The 25,363-nt window shown below is 48.8% G+C and overlaps 1 protein-coding gene across 1 annotated transcript in view; it reads right to left on the bottom strand.

The window, feature by feature from the left end:
- Window positions 1-14,716, bottom strand: part of lamc1 (laminin, gamma 1) — a 47,998-nt gene extending 33,282 nt beyond the window's left edge. Inside the window, exon 1 of the mRNA XM_086271649.1 lies at window positions 14,055-14,716. Within this exon, the coding sequence (XP_086127775.1) occupies window positions 14,055-14,430 (376 nt within the window). The 5' untranslated portion in view covers window positions 14,431-14,716. The remainder of the gene's footprint in view (window positions 1-14,054) is intronic.
- Window positions 14,717-25,363: the final 10,647 nt, after the last annotated feature.

The raw sequence follows: 25,363 nt of genomic DNA, 5'->3' as shown, positions 1-25,363 counted from the left end.
AGAGAGAGTGTGTGAGTGTGTGTGTCTCAGAGGGGGGATTTCCAATTAAGTGTTTGAGGGGGAGGGCAGCAGGAAGGGAGTGAAGGTGGGAGGCAATGATTGTTTTTAATGGCTGAGAAGAAGCCCTGTCATCATTCAGTGAGCGCTGCAACGCGCTCTTAATGTGAAAAGACCCGAAATGACTGATGAAGAGTTTGATCCAGTTTCCTTTATGAGTTTGAAGCTGCGAGTTCAGCTTGTCTGAAGAGCAGATCAGTTTCCACCTTCAGATATCTTATAAAGTAAAAAGTGAGTTTTTTCCCCAAAAGCTGGAAGAAAAAATCTGAATTTAATCCTTAAAAGTTAAAAGTTCAGCAGCAAACAGACGAGCTGGAACTCGTTTCTTTTCTCACTCGTTTGTCTCCTATTTCTTCTTTAAATGCGTAAAAACCAAAACGATTCCGCTCACGATGTTTGCAGAACAGGAACAATCGGCTCCTCCTCAGGACGTCATGACAAAATGCAGCCTTTTCTTCTTCACGAGCTCGGCAGCCCCCCCTCCTCGAGAGCCAGAAATAACCAGCAGATTCCCATCAGTGAAGAAGCTGCGATCTAATCAGAGGGCGCCCCTCCCCCTCCTCCACCACCTCCACCTCCTAACAGGAGGGTGTTTGGGGAGGATTTGGCAGCAGGACCACCAAAGAAGCGGGCGCCCCGCCCGGAGGTGTCACCACACCGGGACGTCAGGAACAAACAGCAGCGGCCCTCGTTACCACAGACTAAGAGTCCCAGCAGGGCGTCCCACCCCCGACACCACCCCCACCTACAGCACCACCAACAACCCCGACAAAGAGTTCACAGCTGCAGGGAGCCGAACCTGACGTCACAGAGTTTGGTGCCAAACACGGGGAGAGGATTAAAACCTGTGCACAGGTTGTGAAGACCTGACGGGGTCCCGGGTATTTAACCTTCGTGAGGTCATCGCCTTGCAGGTGATCCTGACACATCAGGACATGTTTGCGAGTCGTCCAATCCCACCGTCACGAGTGGTCAAGGTGGAAAGGGCTGACTCTGAGGAAGCCTTTCAGATGAGAAGAACCAAAACTCAACCGTGACCTGAGAACAGAGAGCCTGCAGAAACAAGCCACACCCACACAACCACTGCTTCCCAGGGGCGGAGAGAGACTGTGCTGATGTCCGGATTAAGATAAAGAAGGATTATTTTGAACTTTGCTCATGCAAAGCGGCTTCAGGAGAGCTCGGGAGCAAAAACCACAGAGCTGGAAATGAGCAGATCAGATCGGCTGTGACTGGAAAGGAAAACGAAGCATCGAAGATTCTTCTGTTAATTCAGGTGTAATAAACAGAAAGAGCGAGACGCCAACATGAAGGCCATCGAGTGTTTAATCTCGCTTTAATAATCCTCTGAAGACGAGAGGACCCGGAGACATGATGTCACCGAGTGAGCTTCACTTTGAACCAAAGAAAATAAAACTGGATGTGAGGGAGATTTCAGTCTCCACACAGCTGCCGCCTCTTCACCGAAGCCGTTTCATTTTGTTTTTATTGATGCGCCAGTCTCGCTTCGCCAAACGCCGCCTGGCTCCTGTCAGGTTTACTGGTGTCAGAGGAGAGCAGCTGGACACGAAGCTCAAACACTCCAACGCACTTCGGCGGGATTAATCGAGAACATCGTGTTCTGTCAGGAGAGCACAGGGGAGAGAAAACATCTGGAAATCTGCTGCAGCTCGCCTTCATATAAAAACCACATCAGTCGAGACGTAAACAAGCAGAACAATGAGCGAATGAGCTCAGAGCGCCCGAGGACGCTCAGCTACTATCTGCTCATCTGAACAAAGGAGGGGATTATTAAAAAAAACTCATATCCTGCTGAGATCGTCTCTGAGAGCTGATCAAAGATTAAATTAAGCTTCAGCTCTGCCTGCGCAAACACGGAGCCTGGAAACAAAAGCCGGGCCGCTGTTTACAGAAGACGACGGCCCAGGCCTCAGCGGGGACGCGTCAGGACAACAACACCACCCGCCCAGCAGCTGCACGGCGAGCCAGAGCGCCGGCCGAGCGGCAGCGTCACAACCAGGGCGTGAACGCGCCACGTCTGAACCGTCCGCCTCGTTACTCACAAATACACGTGCTGCTGTGACGACACCGCCATCAGTAAACTGTGCAAAATGGTCACATGGAGCAAACGCAGAACTTAAACAGCTTACATTAGTTTTAATGTTTGACTTTGTGATGTTAGGAATGTTATCTTCAGCTGTGAGTGAAGACGAGACGCTGTAATCTAATCCCAGGAGATTACGGGTCCGCGTGGTCACACCGAGGACGCTGAGGAGAAGATGACCGACTGTGTGCACAGCTCAACATCCTGCCATATTAAATTACACTGATTGTTTTTTGTGTTGGAATAATTTCCATCCACTTTTCACTTTTGGCCACGCCCACTGGCGACAGAGGTTTCCCATCAGCTGCAGCTCTTTCCCTGTGACCCGGAGTTCCACAGACCTGACGTTTCCACAGCCGGGGTTCGAGCTGGAGGGGCGAGGGACCGCCTCTCCATCAGCCGTGTAATTACGCCACTCGAGTGGAAGAAACACGAACAAACAGCCGACGATCGCGTTTCCCGGGACACAGTCAGCTCGCGTGTTTACCCTCAACCTGCTTTGATAACGTTTTACTCTCCCTCGCTATCTGCCCCCTCCTCCCAGGCAGCAGGGCTAAAATTACCCTGCATGCATCTGCTTGTCCCTGTAATGCATCTCTACTTGTTCACAGACTCCACGCCGTCTATAATAAGAGAAACCCCCCCTCCCCCGGGCTCCCTGCTCTCCCTGGGGCGCTGAATCACTTCCTGCAAAGCAAATCTCAGGCTAAGTCCACACTAATGTGGTTTCATTAGAAAACGCATCGTTCTGGCCTCCCGTCCACGCTGAGACGGCGTTTTCCTCAAGGACAAACGCTAACAAGAACGCATACATTTCAAAACGGAGCTGTCCCGTCGCAGTGTGGACGCTCGAAAGCGCAGACTCTCTAAAACGATTAAAACCAGTTAAACAAAGACAGCAGAGGCATTACAGTCGTTTTGATTACTCTCAATTTTGACAGCCCTAAAAAAGATGAATCAGTCTGCACATGCTCCAGAGAGCTTTCCTGCAGATTCTTCAACTCTCACTTGCTTTTGCAGGACTGGAACGTAAGCGTTTGGGCCGTTGCAATGTGCACGCACGACTCTGAAAACGCTAGTGTGGACGCAGCCTCAGAGTCTGAGCAGGACCGGGCCCACCGGGCCCCCTGCCCAGCCTCCCCCCGCTGCTTTAACAAACTCCGGCTCAGTTTCCTCCGAGGTCACAAGCCGCTTCCCTCAGAGCCTTTTCCCATCCTGCTGAATTCCCACAGCAGCTCGTCTTCCCACAGGAGGAAGCACTTTAAGTCAGCTTACAGTCAGGTCAAAGGTCAAAGTTTTCTGACAGGACTGGAAGTTATAACTGTAACCAGACCAGAGTCCATGCAAGAAAAACACGATTTAAAGAGGTCGGCTACGCAAAGTTTCACATCAGCATCAAAATGACGACTGAAATAATCGAATAACGTCTGAAGGCTTTTCAGAGGTTTGGTGCACCTGCGTGTTCACTCAGGTAAATGGCCTGTATTTATATAGCGCTCTACACATCCAGTCATCCACACACTGGACACTGGTGCCACCGGGCCCTCTGACCAACCAGGTACATATGAGAGAGAGAGAGAGAGAGAGAGAGAGAGAGAGAGAGAGTGAGTGAGTGTGTGTTGAAAAGAGACGTTATGATGCGGCTGAGGGGAACCAGAAAGTTAAGGGCCACCGACGATGAACGGTTTGATGAACCTGCCAGAATCACTCTGAGAAAATCTGCACATTTTTATTTCTTCTACAGGAACGAGGGATTACGGAGCAGCTCGGTGCTGCTAAGCTAATGCATTGATTCACTGATGTGCATAAAGTTTAAGCAGCTCTGTGCAAGCAGAGGTTTTGAAGCATTCGGGTTCGTGTTAATGACCCCATCTTTGGGGAGTGGACTCCCAGGGAATTCAGCCCAAGGTCAGAGCAGAAAACCCAACAGCTCTCAGACTCTGCAGGCCTCAGTGAACAGGTTAAAGGTCAAAGACTTCAGGAACAGTGTGCTTCAGGCAGACGAAGCCAAAGTAGAGATGCTTATCCATCAGGCACAAGAAGCAAACTCAGCACGAACAGCTGAGACCATCTGTCAGCGCGGTGCAGGAGCCATCTCCATCTGAGAGGACCTCCTCTGTCCACAGACTCAGAGCTGAAGCTCAACACAAACCGGGTCATCAGCAGCAAAGCTTTCTATCACCGAGACACAAACGTCTTTTCACATTTCTCACCTTTTTTGATGACAAGAGATTTCAGCACAAAATATCTGAAACTCACCAGCTTCTGGCATACTTTGCATTTTAGGACCAGCAGATTTTCCCCCAGATTGGAGGCATTCAAGCTCAGGTCAAAGCGTGATGACAAAGATAAAAGAAGAAGATGGAAGAAAAGAGGAGAGAAGATGCGTCTGTCCCGATTCCCCTCGTGTGTCTGCGCTTCCTGTCTAATCCTTTAAAGAAACACGATAAGAGAACAGACATCTTCCCTTCTTTCAGCCTCCACTCTGAACCCGCTCGCTTTATCTGATCTCGGTTTGTTTAGTCTGAGCCAACATGAGCGCATTTATTCCCATTTCTAATCTGACGGCGGGAAGAAAGGCGGAAACTTCACGTGATGGGAGATAACGGAAGTTAAAGGACCAAAGAGGTGATCTGTGACGTTGAGTTTTAAGGACATCCTGAGGTTTCAGGTGAGCAGATGAAACTAAACGCAACAAAAATCCAAGTTTCACAAAGTCACGGTGCATTCAATGACACGTCTGGAATCACCAGCTGCTAAAATCGAGTCATGCAGCGGAAAACCTGCCGGGAAAACGACGACTCCATGAAATAACAAACGCGCTTCATTCCTGGATCTAGGACGAGAGAAACAATCGGAGATTAAAGCTGCTTCAGACGCAGGAACGACCACCGAGCTGCAGCAATAAATCAGCTGCTGCTCGTTGTTATGTTCACGTGCAGTGAAACAGGTAAATCTGCAGCTCCTATAAACTCTCATCAGCTCGTCTCCGGTGGAAAGTATCCGACGTGAAGCTGTAATTACAGCTCTAACTTCCTGTGCGCGCCTGGCGTCACGGCGGAGGTTTGATCCAGATGTGAGTTTAATAACAGCCTGTCGCAGCTTCCACAGTTTAGGAGGTGACAGGAAGAATAAATGCACCGACGAGCTCGTACACGCCGCAGACGACGTCGCACACCGACCATCGTTCAGGTCACAGACTGTACACGACGATGGCAGCTACGCGCTATTAAGGCCCCGCCTCCTGAACAGATCCCTTTCAATTCATGCAGAGGGTCAAAACAATCGACATCAAGGGAGAACTTCCTGCAGCCAGCTCAAACCTGATTGGTCGGCAGAATTGTGGGCTGAACAGAGAAATGTTCCCTTTGCTTCAGCTTCTCATACACTTATTTAACTATAGAGAGACATGTGATGAATCAAAACAAACCCCCACAGTCTGCAACTCAAAGCACATCAATCGAACAAACTAAGAATAAAAAGGAAAAAGAATTCGTTTGCGACGCACGGCCGCCTCAGTGTTTGGGACAGGACTGGACTCGCGCTGGTACAGAAGTCCCGCAGTGACCCTGAACGCACCGCAGGCCTTTTAATTAGCGCACAGCAACAAGAATGTGGAGTTTGTACTCTAAAGTGAAGCGCGATGAGTGAACAAACAGCAGGAGAAGAAAAGGACGGCGTTTGTTGTGGGGGGAGGATGGAGGGAGTGAAGGGGGGGGGGGGGGGGGGGTAAATAAAGACGCTTCAGCAGCTGGAAACAAGCCTGGAAATTTCCAATTTTCAGGATTAAGACATCCAGACTCACTGTGGTGAAGTAATGAGTGAATTCTCAAAGTCCACGAGCACGTCAAAGCAAACGTGGCTGATTCTCAGAGATCAGGGAGACCTGTGGACGTTTATACGCAAATAAAATGAATGAAACAGATCCAGAGAGCGAGCGCAGCTTCTGGTGTAAGACGCCGTTCACCCACACATCGCACTCAATTTAACAGTTTGCACGCTGAAGTTGCTGCTCACAGTCACGGCCTGCAGGACTGCAGGATACTGATCAGCAGTGCCGGTGAGCGAGAATCCTCAGGATCCTCTGACGGCCAACGACAACCTGAGGTGACGGCAGGAGCAGATCGACCGCGGAGACGAGAGAAAACGCAGACAGAGCAGAAATCACAGCAAAACACCCCGAGGGAGGAAGAGGGTGATGGAAACCTGCAGGCTGGATCATATACAAACTCCCTCTGTGGGAAGCAATAAGGGGAATTCCCCCAACTTTGGAATATCTGAATTTCAGGCCCTGGAGCTGAAAGCTGGATGAACAAATAGTTCAGTCTGTTTGTTTGTGTCGGCTGCTTCACCTTCATTAGACCAACACCCCCCCCCCCCCCCCCCCCCCGCCCCACACCCACCCACAGGGCCCAGTTTCTTGTTCTGCACCAACATTTCCTTTTAACCATTTACACGACAGTTTCACAGCTCGCTGGGCTCTGCGGCCAAGTCGCCCTCTGCGGCCAGGTCGCCCTCTGCGGCCAGGTCGCCCTCTGCGGCCAGGTCGCCCTCTGCGGCCAGGTCGCCCTCTGCGGCGTGTTACATGCAAGCAGATGGATTTTAGGTATTCACAGAAACTGTTTCAGAGAAAAGTTACAGACGAATGAGCCAATCAGGAGAGCCCACGGGCTCAGAGTCCGTCCCACCGTCTCTGAGAAAAGAGCGGGAATCACAGAGGGCTAAACATCCAAACATCATCATCATCATCATCATATCTGTGACACCAAAACGTCCTCAGGACGCCCGACCTCAGCTGAGGCGAGTCCGATCGAGCGGCCGCAGGTTTCTATTAAAATATTGATATTTGGGCATAAACGCAGCATAAACCAAGTTTCTGTCACAGGCGGCTGAGACGCCGGCCCCTTTCCCAACACCGCCGCCTCCTCCACGTTAGAAAGCAGAGCAGAGGTTTGTGGGTTTGGAGGAGCCGAGGCCTCCTGCCTCTGATCTCCTGATAGGATTCATCCTGTCTCTGATGGAGGGGGATGGGAGCTCATCCCAGACTGTTTAGGTCTGAGGAAAAGTCTGAATTCCTGAGATGACTGACGGTTCAGAGCTGAGGGTGACGCTGCCGAGGAAGAGGAGGAAGTGCGGTTTCTTAATGCGATCTGAGGCAGCAGCCGGCTCGAGGTGACTCATATCAGGCAGCGCGAGACGGCGCCTCGGGCTCCAGACTTTGATTAATCCGTCCGGAGTCGTCAGAGCAGCTGCTCGGCAGGCGATTTAAGAGCAGCTAAAAGACTTTCTGTTAATGAATGCAGAAGAAAACACACGGCGAAGGACGGCGTCACGGACCCGAATGTCAGCCAGTGCTTCCTGTCACACAGCCAGCCCACTTTGACCTTTAAACTGTGGAGACGTAGAAACGGTGTGAATGAGGCTTTCAGACACACGGTGGGTAAAGCTTCCTCAGCGCGCAGCTGCTCCTCCATGTTTGTCCCGACCAATGAAACGCTGCAGGTGAATGTGCGGGGGTCACGCACGTGGATATGACATCACACCACGTCCGAACATCACGGAGCAGAAACTCGTGTTGTTCTGTTATAGAAGGACGGCAGCAGAATTCAAATATTCAGGTATTTGTTTCAAACTATGGACAGACAAAGCTGACCCACCTCTGAGAGGTCAGAGGTCAGAGGTGGCCAGATTCGATAATCCTGTGGATGCTCACATTGATTTTTCTTCCTGCTTCTCACACTGAAGCTTTTCTTTTGTCTCGTACGAGCAACGTGAATCTGGACAAACGCCAGTCGAGCAGGCGGCCCGGCCAATGGGAAGAGAAGCCGTTTGACTGAGAGCACCAACTGTGTCGCTACACCGCCCGGCTGGAAATCACATCCAGAATAATAAACACAGCTGACAGCCAACTGCGACTTCAATACTGCAACTGTTGCTTTCCAGAATAATAAAAGTCAATCACTCCCCCAAACAGAAACGGTGCGAGGAGGCGATCACGTGATTACAGCCCCGAGGTTTGAAACCACGTCCCATAAAAACCTGATTAAAGACACTTTCAGTGTGGAAGCCTCTCAGCTGCCGCTTCCCTCTGAGGGGAAATGTTTTCCCGTCTTATCTGCAGCAGACGAGTCACCTTGACTTTCAGCCCGAGACGTCGGCGCTTCGGCTTTAAGCTCCAAGGTTACGAGATATCAGATGGGCCCTAAACGCCTCGCCTTTCAACCTCGCAGACTCGCTTCCTTTTTGACCGCCGTCTCTGCCGATTATTTATCCTCTAAAGTTTCAAACTCACCTGGATTACAGCCAGCGTTGGCTTTAATCCAGCTGACAAACTGCAGTTCCTGTGCCGTCCACCAGAGGCTCCAGCAGCGCGTCGGTGGCCACAGACTCAGCTGTAGATGTGACAACTCTATGAAACCCATCTGTTTAAACAGGATCAGGGCTTAAAGTTTGGATTCTTAGGGGCGTGGCCTGTTTGACTGACAGGTAAATGGCGACACAGGCGGCTGTAGCTGCTAGCTGTCTGCTAGCTTCACCAGAACTGGACCTCTGCAGCGTGTTTGTGCTGTTGGAGCATTTTTAATGAGTTTTTTTATTGTCTGAGCTCTGCAACTTCACCACCCAAAGCTCACAAATGATTCAACATCTCATTTAACTGTGAAAACTAAACTTCAAGAACATGTTTAACACAAAGGATGGTAAAGTTCTGCTGTTGGAGGTCATAAGGTCTTCAGATGACCATCTCTGCAGTCCAACCAGACTCCAGGGAGAAAAACACTCATTTTAGCTGAAACAGTTGAGCCTGAGAGGCTCGCAGCACAAACATCAACCCAATAGAGGCACCTGCAGCTTCCACGCAGAGCGACGCGAAGGCTTCAGTGTGTAAAGGCTGTTATTCAAACAGGAAGAGGTAAAAACACCAGACGGCTGAACTGCGCTTCACCGCTGACCTCGTCCACAGCAGCAGATCAAGCTTCGCTTCAAAGATCCAAACTCTTTGGGATTAAGTTAAAGAAAGCGAGTTTCCTTTAAGACCAGCGGCCTGAGCGTCACATGCAAACAGCTGGCCTCGCTCCGACCGTCTGGGGAGGGGTCCGTTACTCGCTTCAGTACCCGAGCGTCTCTTTGAAGTCTGAACATGGACGCCGAACATCAGTGAATTCATCAAAAGATGAAAAACTCGGGAATCTTCAGAAGCAGGAGGAAGATTTAAACTTAACCTGTGACTCTGAAGAAACACCTGACGGGGGTTTAAACACCTCAGGCCGACGTCTGCCACGAGGCCGTCAGACCAGAGGGACCAGAGGGGAAATTTAAAGGTAGTGGAGGGTTAAGGGTGGCTTTGGGCTGGAGGTCTCTCTCATCAGCTGCAATGAGCCAGCAGCCATCGTCCAGCTGTGCAGCTCTCGTAATTGCTCCACATCCCAGTTTCCCACGCTGCGCTCATTCCTGAGACGCCAAACAATGCCCCCCTCCCCCTCACTCAGCCCCAGCCTGGTATGATTTGCAACAGCTGGACACTCCAGAGGAAGAAAAACGTCTTTTGATGGCACTGTGGGTTTTCCCACAGTGCACTGCTCTCTGACTCACAGCGAACAGACGCCTCACACATCAGCTGCTGTGGAGCGATCATCATCATCGTCATGTTCAGCCGAGGATCATCAGATCCAAAACGCAGCCAACTCCCAACATCTGGATGTTTGGTCTGCAGTGTGAAAGAGCTGGGGTGGTTCGGCATCCTGGGTGAGGCGTCTCACGTCCAGGAATCGGACCCGGGAGACAGATTTTATTTCTCGGCTGGTTAGGACCGCCTCAGCGTCCCCTCAGAGCAGCTGGAGGAGGTGGCCGGGGAGGTCTGCATATCTGCTGCTCCCACAACCCCGAAAACGTCAGAACAGATGAGTCATTATGAATGTAACAAACTGCATTTACTGAACTAACAGTTGGTTTTTTTTTTTTTTTTTTTGGGGGGGGGGGGGATCAATGGTGGGAAGAAGTGGAGGTGGGACACCAGAGCTGGTGTCTCAGATTCTCTGATGCACCCGTCACCTGGCTCCAAATCACAGCCACAGAATTTAGTCGCACACGTGCTTTTATTTTGACAGGATTCTTTACACCCTTCCTGTGTCTGACTTCCTGGCCCCCTCACCTGCTCTGGGCACCGCGACGCACCTTCCACACTTATGCCGGGTACACACAGGGAGCGCCCAGGAGGAAACAGCGGTACTGAACAGGCCAATCACAGCCATCGTGGACCGCGTCGCCCATTTTTCTCCTGAAGCGCCCGACAGGTGACGGCACGCGGTTTCAGAGGGTCTGCGATAAATGAGACCTACACTGAAACTTTCACTCCAGGCTCAGAAAAGCTTTTCTAAAACAGCGCTGCTCATCTCGCCATGGTAACCACCAATCTCTGCCACCACAATAACCACAGAAGAAGAAGAAGCGACAGCGAGTGACACCAAAAGCCAACCGACACTTGAAACCTCAGACATTCAGTAAATGTTGTTTCAATAATAGCTGGAAGCCGGTTTGGTTTCAGCTAGAAGGAAGTTTCCGATGTGGCGGGGGAGGCGGGGGAGGGGGGGGGGGGGTCACATTAATATTCAGCTCTTCACAGCAGAGGAATGTGGAGGGTTTGGAGGAGGAGCCTTCGTGTACGTTAGGTCATCGTGTACTGAACAAACTCAGACAGACGTGATAAAGTTCGTTTAATCAAAACGTGAAGAACCGAAACGTTTCTCCCTCAGTCTGTTACAGAAACCCACAAAGCTCTTCTTTGACCAGACTTCATTCAATTTTTGGTTAATTCTACATCAAACATTTGCCGTCAGCCTGTCCTGTGAAGTCCTCGTGCTGGTGAATCCAGATAAATGAGGGGCCCCTCTGCATCCATCTGCACGGGGTGTTCCTCTTTGTGGGTCTTTCATGTCACCCTCATCGAGTCAGGACATGTCGCTTTCCCGCTGCAGACGCACTGCAGCACATCAAAGAGTCCCCACACACACACACACACACACGCACACACGGGTTTCCTGAGATTAAGCTGCAGCTTTATCATCCGCACACTTTAAACTCATTCGCAGGTTTAGAGATGAAACACGAGCGCGCTGCGAGCACTCGCCTGCGTCTTCACCGCCTGCGTTACAGCACGAGCTGATTTCTAATCCTCTGCTCAGATTTCACTTTTGCACAAATTGAAGCTCATTCACTTAAATTTGCTCCACCTGTGAAACAGCTCAACGAAGCAGCACCTGACGTCGTTCACGCGCTCTTTACAGGCTTCGGTAAGAAGATTAGGAGTGATGTTACTGCAGACATTCAGCTGACTCTTCCTGAACCTTTAATATCACGCTCCATAAAGTGAAGCATCAAACCTGCTCTCAGCATGAACATGAAGGACCTGATTCTGTGTTACAGCCAAAGCTGAAGTGAAGACTCGCACTCGTAACGTTGAGCAGAGATGACTCGGACAGTTCCTCTGCTCCGTCTGAGCTTCCTGTGAGAAACGATTGTATTTAGGAGATCGGATCAGCAGGAAATGACCTCTTCACTCTGCGTTCAGGAAACTCAACGAGCTGTTCAACCATCAACAAACAGCCACGCGATGACTTCCTGAGAGATTAAAACCTGAGAACCGTCAGCGCGTCCTGAGGTTCGAGCGGGACCGCGGCAGAGCGCGAGCACTGACTGACTGACTGGTCCTCGATGCAGCGCCACGTAAACCGGATCTCCGACTGCTGAGGGCGTCTCGAGCAGAGGAGTGACCAGCACCACCAGCTGCTGATGGTGTAGGTGGAGACGGGACTCTCTGTGGAAGGTGCTGGAAGCAGATGTGTGTCGAACTCCAGGCCTCGAGGGCCGGATGTGATTCAGGTGTGTTGACCCAGGGTGAGATCTAAAACCTGCAGGACACCGGCCCCCGAGGCCTGGAGTTGGACACCCCTGGTTAACAGACGTGCACGCCGGTGCGCTCGTGGACTCATGTGTCCGTCAACCAGCAGCACGCCGACCTTCACAACTTCTTCGAGACTCCTCAGTAACACCCTGGAGGCTCAGCTGGGGGCGCTCAGGTGCTCACTGCCTGCTTTCTTTACATGGATCCCTGGACTGCACCGATCTGTGCCACAATGACTTCACACACCTGAAAGCAGCAGAGCTCCGATCACGCAGCGCCGCGGGCCGAGAGAAGGCGGCGTGTAATTAAGGCAGCAGCACCTGAGGCCACAAAGAGCCCAGCTCGGCTCCAAGCAACGGCATGACCGAAGGCCTCAGGAATGTGGAGCACTGTTAAAAACAGAGGAGGCCTCAGGCGGCAGAAATAGACAGGTATTTTTAAAAGGCCGAGTCAGGAAGACTGAGACGACTTCCAGCAGACACAGATCATCCTGACAGATCTTACAACAGCTCAACCCAAACCTTTCACTTCACATTCAGACGCACAGCAGCGACAGGAGGCAGCTGGGAGCGTTCTCCTGCACCTCACAGTTGGTGCATACTTCCTGTCAAATCAGAAAAAAATGCTCTTCAGGGTTAAACTTTTTCATCTAGCTTGAAAATATGCCAACATGAAGCGCACGCAGACTGAAGGAGGGCTGATGCAGAAGAAACGCAGCGATGCATAAATGACTGAGCTCATGAGCTGCAAGAGCTCAGCTGCAGTTTATTTACGTCATCCTGTTTAAACAGGGAGGATGAATATTCCCGGGGGAAGCAGGAGATGCGGCTGAAAGAGGTCAAAATAGACCCTGAGCATGTCTGAGAATCATAAACACCAACAACTGAAGCCAGTGCTGGTGGTGCGTTCAGAGGCGGCTGGGACACCGAGCTGCCAACTCAAACCATGAGCGAGCAAATGGCACAGACGTGATGGAGACCCAGCACGAGCTCCACCTGCTTTCAGTCAGGTCAGAAAATAGCTGCGACCCCCCCCAAACACACACACACACACACACACACACACACACACACACACACACCTCTGATTCCAGCGCCATCTTAAAAAATAGAACTCAAGTAAATACAAGTAGAATGTCATCTCTGACCCTGTTTGACGTCATACTGCCAGAAAACAGTCTTCTCTCCTGTTGAAGAAAGTCTCACCAGACTCCGTAGAAAATTCCACAGATTTAAATGTTCCCGGAGCCTTTCCACCTCTCACAGCTGTTCAGCGCGCTGCACTTAGAGCAGAAGCGCCAAGTTTATAGTGTAATTCTATTAAACAGAGAGTGCTTTGATGTGCTGACTGAGGCCGAATAAAAGAGAGGGACCCGCAGATGTGTGTTTGTGTCGTTTCGTGTGGCAGTTTTAACAGAAAAGAAAGAAACACGAAATTTACATTTTTAGGGGGGTTCGGCTCAGCGGAGAGGAGCGTGCAGGGGGTCAGACTGAGTAGAAAGTTTGAGTACACGGTGGTCACGTATGCCTCTCTTGTTTCTGACTGTTTGAAGCCATATCAGGTAATCAATCTCCTCCAGAGTTTCGCAACTTCTTTATTTCCCAGCCAGACTCCATAGAAAATTACACTACTTTAACTTTTCCATCCAGTTTGCTTCCACCGCAGATTTTCCATCTGCTTTGGAATGTGAGGACGTGCATTCAATTCGTGAAACAAACACTTCTCCAAACACACACACAGAGCTCACTGAGCTGCCCTCGGACCTAAAGCGCAGAAACTCGCAACACTAAATATGGGATTCCGTGTAAGACTGTGTGGTTTGAGTGTTTTGACTGTAAGCCGAATGAAAGACTGACTTATCCAGATGCGTAAACATTTGTGTCTGTGTTGGTTTGTGCAGCTGTTTTCAGCGGGGAGGAAAGAAAAGCTTAAATGTGGAGTTTCTTAAAGGAGGTTCGGAGCGGAGGTGAGCGCGAGAGGTGTTCGGGGTCTTACCGAGGTGCAGGGTGAGGTTGATGGAGTTCGGGTACTGAATCCCCGCCAGCATGGTCTGGCTCTGCCACCAGGTAGTGTCCTGCTGGTTGTTGTAGTCGGTCAGGTACGCGGCGCCGTGGTGGTTCCGCGGGTCCCGGGCGTCGCAGATGTGGCACGACTTGGTGACCCCGGTGGCGCCGGTCTGCACGCAGTACTCCTCGGGCGGAGAGCCGCAGGTATTGGTGGCCACCACCGTCACGTTGAAGGCAGCGTTGACGAACTCGGGCATGCAGCGCTGCGGCCGGTCCCGCTCGTCCGAGCACTCGTCCATGGCAGCGCGCACGCACAGCGCCGCCGCCCAGCTCAGAGCCACCAGAGCCCGGATCACACTCGGCATTTTTCCTGCCCCCTCCGTCCTCCCTCACGATCAGAAGACTGCGCGCGGCTCCCTCGCGAACTCTCCTTCAACTTTTCAGAGTTTGCAGAAACTCCCCGGTTACCGACATGAACCGTCTCCGGGCAGCGACTGAAGCGTAGGGCGGGTGTCTCCGTCCCGGCCGCCTCCGCAGCTCGTGTCCGGCTGTGCTGTGTACTGTGTGGGGGTGTGCGGGTCTGCGCTCGGCCTCAGCTCTTTGTGTCCGCCGCCGCCATGCAACAAACTCCAGCAGGAAAAGACGAGAGTCCAGACTACACCCAGTGCGCTACTGCGCAGCTCCGAGGCGCAGAGGACCCTCCGCCACTTCCGTCACAAATCTGCAGAAAAATCCTCGGAAATCACAGCGCGAGCCACTTTTTCACCTGCACACGTCCCGCAGGTGAAAAAGACCCAGAAAAGGCGGTGGACATGAAATCATTTCAGCATTTACAATAAAAACGCGCTTATCTGACCCAAAGAGCAACTTTGAAGCGCTAAGAACAGAGTAAAGAGTTAAATAAGATAAGATAAATGGCCTGTATTTATATAGCGCTTTACTAGTCCCTAAGGACCCCAAAGCGCTTTACATATCCAGTCATCCACCCATTCACGCACACATTCACACACTGGTGATGGCAGCTACATTGTAGCCACAGCCACCCTGGGGCGCACTGACAGAGGCGAGGCTGCCGGACACTGGCGCCACCGGGCCCTCTGACCACCACCAGTAGGCAACGGGTGAAGTGTCTTGCCCAAGGACACAACGACCGAGACTGTCCAAGCCGGGGCGCGAACCGGCAACCTTCCGATTACAAGGCGAACTCCCAACTCTTGAGCCACGATCGCCCTTTATAACCTTTATTAGTCCCACACGTGGGAAATTTGTTTTGTCACAGCAGGAAGTGGACAGTGCAAAAGTTATGAGGCAAAAATTAGAATACAATAAGAATAAATACAGTACACAACTGTACAGAATAGAATAAAATAAAATACTATATACAGTAGAATAAAATAAAATAAATATACAATAAGATAAAAATAGAATACAAATACAAATACTATATACAACTGAGTAAAAATACAACGATGACAGAAAGGATTATTGCACTTAGTATTATTGCACATGTATGGATGTGTGTGCTTGATCAGTTAAAGTCTTTATTATGGAGTCTGACAGCAGTGGGGAGGAAAGACCTGCGAAATCTCTCCGTCCCACACCGTGGGTGCCGCAGTCTCCCACTGAAGGAGCTGCTCAGTGCTGTCACAGTCTGCTGCATGGGGTGGGAGACGTTGTCCAACAGGGATGACAGCTTAGCCTCCATTCTCCTGTCACTCACCACCTCCACTGGGTCCAGAGGGCATCCTAGAACAGAGCTGGCCCTTCGGATCACCCTGTTCAGTCTCTTCCTGTCCCCAGCAGAGATGCTGCCGCCCCAGCAGACCACGCCATAAAAGATAGCAGAAGCCACCACAGAGTCATAGAAGGTCTTCAGGAGTGGGCCCTCCACCCCAAACGACCTGAGTCTCCACAGCAGGTACAACCTGCTCTGCCCTTTCCTGTAGAGGGCGTCTGAGTTATGAGTCCAGTCCAGTCTATTGTTCAGATGAACACCAAGGTACCTGTAGCTGTCCACAGCCTCAATGTCCATACCTTGGATGTTCAGTGGTTGCAGTGGAGAATGCTTGTGCCTGCGGAAGTCTACCACCAGCTCCTTGGTTTTACTGGCGTTGATCTGGAGGTAGTTCAGCTGGCACCAGTCCACAAAGTCTTGGGTCAGACCTCTGTACTCCTTGTCGTCCCCATCAGTGATGAGGCCGACTATTGCAGAGTCATCAGAGAACTTCTGCAGGAAGCACTGGGTGGAATTGTGGGAGAAGTCTGCAGTGTAGATGGTGAAGAGGAACGGAGCCAGAACCGTTCCCTGTGGGGCCCCCGTACTGCAGACGACCCTGTCCGACACACAGCCCTGAGTCCTCACATACTGTGGTCGGTCGGTGAGGTAGTCCAGGATCCAGGTAGTGAGGTGATGGTCCACTCGAGAGTTCACCAGCTTGTCCTTTAGAACCGAGGGAAGAATGGTGTTGAAGGCACTGGAGAAATCAAAGAACATGATTCTCACAGTGCTTCCAGCGGTCTCCAGGTGAGCGAGGGAACGATGTAGGAGGTGAATGACAGCATCATCCGCTCCAATGCCAGGCTGGTAGGCAAACTGAAGTGGGTCCAGTGATGAGCTTATTAGGCGCCGAAGCTGAGCCAGGACCAACCGCTCCAGGGTCTTCATCAGGTGGGATGTCAGAGCCACCGGCCTGTAGCTGTTGAGGTCCTTGGGGCGTGAAGTCTTATATTCAGGTCAAACACGAGTCTGACGAACAGCAGATCACCTGACCTCTCTTCTTCATCTTAACAATTTCACTTATTCATCAACACGGGCGGACATTAAGTCTGTGTGTCCTGGGGTGGGTGGGTGAGGGGGAGTGGGCCTTCTCTAAACATTCCCAGGTGTTTTCCGGTGAAGGTGAGATTTTATTATTTTTAATAGAAGGAACATCTTCACTTATTTAAAGACAAGAACACAGACGTCAGACACCAGAGGTTTGTGTTAACAATCCAGATCCAGACTTTGTGTAAGCTTTAACAACAAAGCCTAAACCCCACTCAGAGAAGTTAATCCAGACTTCCTGCTTCAGGCTCTGAGCGAGCTCCAATAAAAGGTCGTTTTTGACTCTTCTGCATGTTTCTGGATGTTTGAGGTGATGTCTAACGCAGTCACAGTCATCACCACAGAAACAGAAACACAGAGAGCTTCTCCCAGCTGCTGTGGCACATTTCCACAGCAGACCCTCTCAGGGACCTGCGCCCCGTCCTTGTCTCAGACAGGACCTTTTGCACATTTAGTTCACGTGTTCAGCACAGAGCCACGTCTAAAGGAAAACCACCGAACCTTAAACTGCGACTTGTATCAGTGGAGTTGGTGCAGCATGACTGGCACTCTGAGATTAGAGGAACTTTGAGATTTGCGTTAAATCCTCAGAAAAATACAGAGTCTGGTTTGTGGGGTTTTCTCTGAGGCGCCTTCAGACTCTCTTGACTTGAAAATGTAAATTTTTTTCTTGAGCTTCTCCTGCAGAGAATCCACGACAGCAGCTCTGCAGGACTCGGCTGTTTTCACTCACAGCACATTCAAAATGATCGTTAACTGAGTAAAACACAGAGGACACAGATAAACACCAGCCCAGAAAATAAGATAAAGAAAAACATGTTAAATTAATATATTTTAAAAAAAATGAATAAGTAAGAAAGTAAGTAAAGTTCATTTAGCGCTTTTCACAGACAGTCACAAAGATTAAAATAAACAGTACAATCAATGGACATTATACACAATGTAAAAGGTTTAAATGTAAATTAAAAATGTGAAGAATATAAAACACGTAGATCAGCAAAAGGCTTGTTTAAACAGAAACGTTTTAACTGCTTTTTCAAAGAATCCACGGAGTCAACCAAACGTAGAGTGATGGTAAACTGTTCCACAGCCGTGGTGCACAGACTGAAAGGCTCTGCCCGCTTCGGTCGTGTTCGAGGAACAACCAACAGACTCTGCGTCTGTGCGCGTGGACGACGAGCAGCGTATTTTGTAAGAAGCTCGGATGAATAATCTGGGGCCGTTTAGTGCTCTGCATGTTAAAACAAGAATTTTAAAACGAATTCTAGAATCTATTGGGAGCCAAAGTAAAGAATATAAGACGGGAGCTAGAACGAGTTCGTGGGCTGGCTGCTGCGTTTTGTATCACCTGGAGGCGAGACAGAGATGACTGATCCAAGCTGGTGAACAGGGAATTACAGGAATCTAAATGCATGAATGAGTTTTTCCAGTTCAGCTGCAGAGACCATAAGTCGTACAACACACAACACTTGTGTGTTGTTCAAACAGCGCTGTGTTTACTGCAGTCTGTGGTGTCATAATCATTTGTGGATTATTCTACATAAAAAATGTGGAATTTTCTGAAAGTTTAATCCTGGATTTTTTAAACTATCCTGGGATGAATATTTTCTAATGAACATTTTTATTGGTGGTCCTGATATGACGTCATAGTGCCAGTAAATTCATAAATAAAGCAGAAAAAATGAAAATATATATACAGGTGAAATAAACTGACTAAAGACAAATATATAAATTATTTGCCAAAAATAAAGTCGCTGGCCACTTTATTAGGCACACCTGCAGATATCTAATCAGCCAATCACGTGGCAGCTCAGTGCATTTAGGCACGTAGAGACCTTCTGAAGCACAAACCGAGCATCTGGATGGGAAGACAAAGCTGCAGCAGCTGCGTGATGATGTCATGATTACGTCATATCAGACCAGAATCAGAGGAATGTTTGCAGCTCCACGTTGAGTCAGAGCCGTGAAGACTCTGAAGGTAAACGAGGTCCAATCAGGCAACAGCAGGGTGGCGTTAGTAAACCGCCCGTGAGTGAACGAATTTATTTATACATTTAATTTTAATCAGCATTTATTTTACCTCAACATCTGTCCCCATGCCTCTCGCTCTTTTTTAAAACTCTCTTTTTTTGGTCCAAGTATATAAAAACCCAGACGATGTAAGTGAGACAGCGCCCTCTGCTGGTGATTCATGCGACTCAACAGATTAAAAAACACTCCGTTCAAACATTTCCAACATTTTTCTCACTTGTCCAAATCTGCTGAACCTGTCAGTTTTCTGTATTAAGCTGTGAAGTTACCTTTTCAAACTATTCATTTGTGCTTAGCTTTCAAGGCACCAACACGCTGCGTGATTTCCAGTATTGGTCAAGTTACTTGAAAAAAGTAATCAGTAACTAATTACTGATTACTTCCCCAACAAAGTAATCCCGTTACTTTACTGATTACTTATTTTCAAAAGTAATTAATTACTTAGTTACTTTTTAAAAACACGATTTACAACCTGAACAGGTGATAAAGCGATAGATCTTTCAGCCCAATTCTACTTTTTCTACATAATCATCATACAAAATGTAATCAAATGGAAAAGTCTCTTTTTAAAACTTGTTTATTAGTTTTAATCTTTTAACTTTATGCATCAAGTAAACATTTAATTATATGCAACATTCTCTGACTGGAAGAAATTAGTTTAACATTGAAACCTATTTTCTGCACATTCCAGCACATAAAATAAAATATTTTCTGTGTTTACACTCAGTCTTTCAAATACATGCAAGTAAAACACAGCAGAAAATAAATAAAGTCAAACACTAGCGGTCCTGTTGCTCTATTTTCACCTGTAAAAGCATGAGTGGGGTAGGCGGAGGGTTACCCTGGTGCAGGTGTGCCGCGGTCAGTGGAAGAATCCGCGAGTTTCTCTGTGAGTTTCCCATTACGTCGTAGCTACTCGGTGCTTGTTGGAAGTTTAGGGGTTTTTTTCGCTGTAAAAAGAAGTTTTCTTCCCACGCACAGCGGACACTAATGTTTTTGTCACTTTTTATGGAATCAAACTCAAAGTAAGGTCAGTACAGTGGGGCAAAAAAGTATTTAGTCAGCCACCGATTGTGCAAGTTCCCCCACCTAAAATGATGACAGAGGTCAGTAATTTGCACCAGAGGTACACTTCAACTGTGAGAGACAGAATGTGAAAAAAAAATCCATGAATCCACATGGTAGGATTTGTAAAGAATTTATTTGTAAATCAGGGTGGAAAATAAGTATTTGGTCACCTCAAACAAGGAAAATCTCTGGCTCTCACAGACCTGTAACGTCTTCTGTAAGAAGCTTTTCTGTCCCCCACTCGTTACCTGTATGAATGGCACCTGTTTGAACTCATCATCTGTATAAAAGACACCTGTCCACAGCCTCAAACAGTCAGACTCCAAACTCCGCCATGGCCAAGACCAAAGAGCTTTGGAAGGACACCAGGAAAAGTATTGTAGACCTGCACCAGACTGGGAAGAGTGAATCTACAATAGGCAAGCAGCTTGGTGTGAAAAAATCAACTGTGGGAGCAATCATCAGAAAATGGAAGACATACAAGACCACTGATAATCTCCCTCGATCTGGGGCGCCACGCAAGATCTCATCCCGTGGGGTCAAAATGATCATGAGAACGGTGAGCAAAGATCCCAGAACCACACGGGGGGACCTGGTGAATGACCTGCAGAGAGCTGGGACCAAAGTAACAAAGGTCACCATCAGTAACACACTACAACGGCAGGGAATCAAATCCCGCAGTGCCAGACGTGTTCCGCTGCTGAAGCCAGTGCATGTCCAGGCCCGTCTGAAGTTTGCCAGAGAGCACATGGATGATACAGCAGAGGATTGGGAGAATGTCATGTGGTCAGATGAAACCAAAGTAGAACTTTTTGGTATAAACTCAACTCGTCGTGTTTGGAGGAAGAAGAATACTGAGTTGCATCCCAAGAACACCATACCTACTGTGAAGCATGGGGGTGGAAACATCATGCTATGGGGCTGTTTTTCTGCCAAGGGGACAGGACGACTGATCCGTGTTAAGGACAGAATGAATGGGGCCATGTATCGTGAGATTTTGAGCCAAAACCTCCTTCCATCAGTGAGAACTTTGAAGATGAAACGAGGCTGGGTCTTCCAACATGACAATGATCCAAAACACACCGCCCGGGCAACAAAGGAGTGGCTCCGTAAGAAGCATTTGAAAGTCCTGGAGTGGCCTAGCCAGTCTCCAGACCTCAACCCCATAGAAAATCTGTGGCGGGAGTTGAAAGTCCGTGTTGCTCGGCGACAGCCCCAAAACATCACTGCTCTCGAGAAGATCTGCATGGAGGAATGGGCCAAAATACCAGCTACTGTGTGTGCAAACCTGGTAAAGACCTATAGTAAACGTTTGACCTCTGTTATTGCCAACAAAGGTTATGTTACAAAGTATTGAGTTGTATTTTTGTTATTGACCAAATACTTATTTTCCACCCTGATTTACAAATAAATTCTTTACAAATCCTACCATGTGGATTCATGGATTTGTTTTTCACATTCTGTCTCTCACAGTTGAAGTGTACCTCTGGTGCAAATTACTGACCTCTGTCATCATTTTAAGTGGGGGAACTTGCACAATCGGTGGCTGGCTAAATACTTTTTTGCCCCACTGTAGGTTCCTCTTCGCTGCCACAACAGTGCCTCTTCACGACCGCCATTCCTCCCCAGGTGAGTGAGCTACTCAAACATGTAGAGAAGTTATGGCAGGTAGATGTTGTCCCGGTGCCAGAAGGCAAGGTGGTTACCCTTTCAAGAGAAGACAACTATGCAGTTAGCCTGCTAGAGCAGAAGACAGTTCGTGTAGAAGTCGAGGGCATCCAACGTTATGCCACCCCCCTCCTTCGCCGCCAGAACATGCCACACCTTAAAGCTAGCCCTAACACTGTCGTTCCCAGTTTGACAAGTGTGGAGAGAAGGCTCCAGAAAGATCCAGAACGAGTTAAGATCTACCGGGCGGAGATAGAGAAGTTGGTCGACTTCAAGGTCTTCGTCGGTACCCACGTGGCTGAGATCCACGAAGTAACTCACTCGCACACCTGGTGTTATGTGGATTCAGCCCAGAACCCTGCGGATGATATAACCCGTGGGAAGTCCCTTCCCGAGCTGACCAGACCCAACAGATGGAGTCAACAGTGGCCTCCAGAGCCAAGTGGCACCCTGGCTGAGCCTCCAGGCCCATCTGAGCTCCGTAAAGAGACCTTTCGTGGAGTTTCTACCACCTTTGACCCCACCACCTCGAACTTCAGCAAATATGACACCTGGACACAGCTGCTGGAAGCTGCTATTACGCAGTTGCATGGGGCGGCCAAAGGCGGTGGAACTTCATCGGCTTATGACTATATTCGAGCAGAGATGCACGTCCTGAGAGAAGCTCAACAGGAGAGCTTCCCTGAGAATTATCGACTCCTTAAGCAGGGGAAATCTATCAGTCGCAGCAGTCGTTTCCTTGCACTATCCCCTGAGTTCGACCACGAGAATGAGGTCATCCGTGTAGGTGGACGTCTTCGCCGCTCTGAAGATCTCGCCTTTACCAGCTCCCATCCTTTAGTTTGGGATCCAACACATCCAGTCACCCGCCTGTTCATCCAGGACGTCGACAGTCGCCTGCGTCATCCAGGGCCAGAGAACTCCAAGCAGCTTTTGCAGCCATGACCTCTGACCTGCAGAAGCTCCTGGCTCCCCATAAGATTGTCTTCCACTTCAATCCACCAGCGGCTCCTCATTTCGGGGGAGTGTGGGAGCGGGAGATTAGGTCTGTCAAGACGGCACTCTACACTACAGTAGGATCCCAACCCCTTCTGGAAGAGGTCCTCCGCACGGTCCTTGTGGAGGTGGAGGGCATCTTGAACTCCAAACCACTAGGTTATGTCCCGTCTGACATCAGTGATCCTGATCCAGTGACCCCCAACTGCTTTCTGATGGGGCGGCCTGATGGAGCACTTCCTCAAGTGGCTTGCCCCAAAGAAGAGCTCCTGAGTCGCCGGAGGTGGAAGCACTCCGAGGTGCTGGCTGACCACTTCTGGTCTCGATTCATCCGGGTGTACCTTCCAAACCTGCAGCTTCAGCAGAAATGGCGGTCATCCCCCGCAGATGTCACAGAAGGTTTGGTGGTGATGATCGTAGATCCTCAGCTGCCTCGCGCTTCCTGGCTCGTGGGTCGCATCTCCAAAGTCCACCCCAGTCCCGAAGGGCACATCACGTCTGCTGACATCAAGGTGAAGGACTGGACCTTCACCCGACCTGTGGCGAGGCTGGTGGTACTGCCTGCCCTCCCGGACGAAGACAAAGGACAATCACCGCAGGGGCGGATCTAGAGAAATTTTCTGGTGGCATCAGGGTGGCAAAGAAATCAAATGGGGTGGCAAAATCGAAGCCCTTTTTTTCTTACACATATGCAGGTGGTTATATATGGTTAAAATAATCCAAATACAGTAAGCATACACGTCATATAACTTAATTATTGTCTGTAGCCCACATAATTAAACACTTTAGTTACATAAAACATGTGAGTTTTGATGCTACGTACTGTACAGCCTGTATAATAAATAAATATGTAGCCCAATAAGTATAAAATCCAGAAAGCTACACAACATGGGGCGGTTCATTTACAAATGCAAGTCTGTTTTTTGTCAGAAAACAGTCACATTGTTACAGCTTAAATTACACAAAATGTCAGAAATCTGCACTGTCATGAACAAAAATTTAAACCTAATTTTTTCATGATTTGTTGGATCAACCCACTGAGGTCTGAAATACAACCGGCCATTTTTGACTCCTTTTGAGTTTACGTTTGTATTTCACCCTCAAATTGTTAAATTTTTCCCCCCCGTTGCCTTGTTTGGTATCTTTTCAGCTCAACTGAATTTAGTTGTTTTGACTGACATACTGCATTAGTATTACTGATCTGAAATCACACAAAGAACTTAAAATCCTAGTAGTATTTTTTTTACTCTAAACAAAAACCCACAGACATGTTGAGCAAATGTTTATAACTTGAAATGCAAATATAAAATGTACATTTTGTAAACATATACAGCTATTTATCTAAAAATGCAGCCAATACACCTGCCGTTTTTTTTTTTTCATTTTGTATAAGAATTTAAAAATATTACTAAAACTAAAGTGAGAGAACAATCAGGTTTCGCAATAAGATGCCCCACAAATGATGTGTGACAGTAAACAAAGCTTGTCCACCAAAAGACAGAACAGCTCAGGGATAAACCTGCAGGCCTGACAACAGCAGCTGTATCACTCCGCTGGTTTTCTACTCAGTGACAGTGTTTATATTGCAAATGTGCCTTTGTGACACAAAACAAAACAACGACTACACAACACAACACACTAAGTATACACTCCACACTAAACGTCACAAATCTGCCACATCTAAACTCTCTCTCTCTCGCTCGCTCTGTCTCGCTGCCGTTACCGTCACCCCCAAAAGTTTTCCCTCTTCCTAAACAACCAAATCCCACATGTTGACTTTTGTTTTTTAAATTGGGCGACATGGTGCATTTTTCCACCGATAGGAAAGAGGGTTTTCGCGCTGTCCTTAGAAAACGCTTAAAACACAAACACACACACAAACGTGACGACAGTATTTAGAACGAAGCGTGGCTTCTATATATTATCATAACTCTGGATTTACTGGCCTGTAATTAAAATTTAAAAACTTTGAAGTCCGAACTTTCAATGTGGCTGAAACAGAGACTCAGCGTGGCTGCAGCTTGTTGCTGTGTCAGCTTACATTAGTCATGTGATCTGGAGGTGCAGCGTGTCCGTGGACCACAGAGGGTTAATAACACTCACCTTCCTTCCATTTCCAGAGTGTAACATCCACCCACCTGTGTAAAAAGCGAATTTCCCATGGTGTTGTTCAGAATGTGCTCTGGCACGATCATAAGCATCGCTTGCTACTGAAAACAAGAAAAAAGCCGGTCCTGCTATGGGCTGAACCATTTGTTACTGGTGCAGGGGGGGGACACTATGCAATATATTCAGTTTTAGCATTTATATTCACTGCTGACTGTAACTACGCTCAAAATGTTAATGCTGTCTTATTTTAATAAACAACACTGTCATATGCAAAACTGGGGTGGCAAGGGATCATTTTAGGGTGGCACTTGCCACCCCATGCCACCCTTCTAGATCCGCCCCTGTGCAGCTCTACTTCAATATATCAAATATTTGTGTCATTCTCAAAACTTTTGGCCATGACTGTACTGAGAAGCTACGAGAGGTGGCCAAAGAAAAGGACGGGTCTTATCCATCAGAGAAAAACCCAACATACACCCACCCCTGCCCAGCTCCTCTCAGGAGACTGAGATGAGTATGAAGATGTCTAGCACATATCAACAGCCGAGGGTCCCTGCCCACGGGGAGGTGATGCCACCCCATCCAGGTCAGTCCTCCTGCAG

This window comes from Aulonocara sp. 'chitande type north' Nkhata Bay, linkage group LG18 (assembly GCF_057382095.1).
Source record: "Aulonocara sp. 'chitande type north' Nkhata Bay isolate Kocher_YH1m ecotype deep benthic linkage group LG18, A_spYH_male_GT1.1, whole genome shotgun sequence".
In the NCBI taxonomy this organism is placed as follows: domain Eukaryota; kingdom Metazoa; phylum Chordata; class Actinopteri; order Cichliformes; family Cichlidae; genus Aulonocara; species Aulonocara sp. 'chitande type north' Nkhata Bay.
Note: the sequence above shows the minus strand (reverse complement) of the source record. Positions and strands in the feature narration are given on the sequence as shown.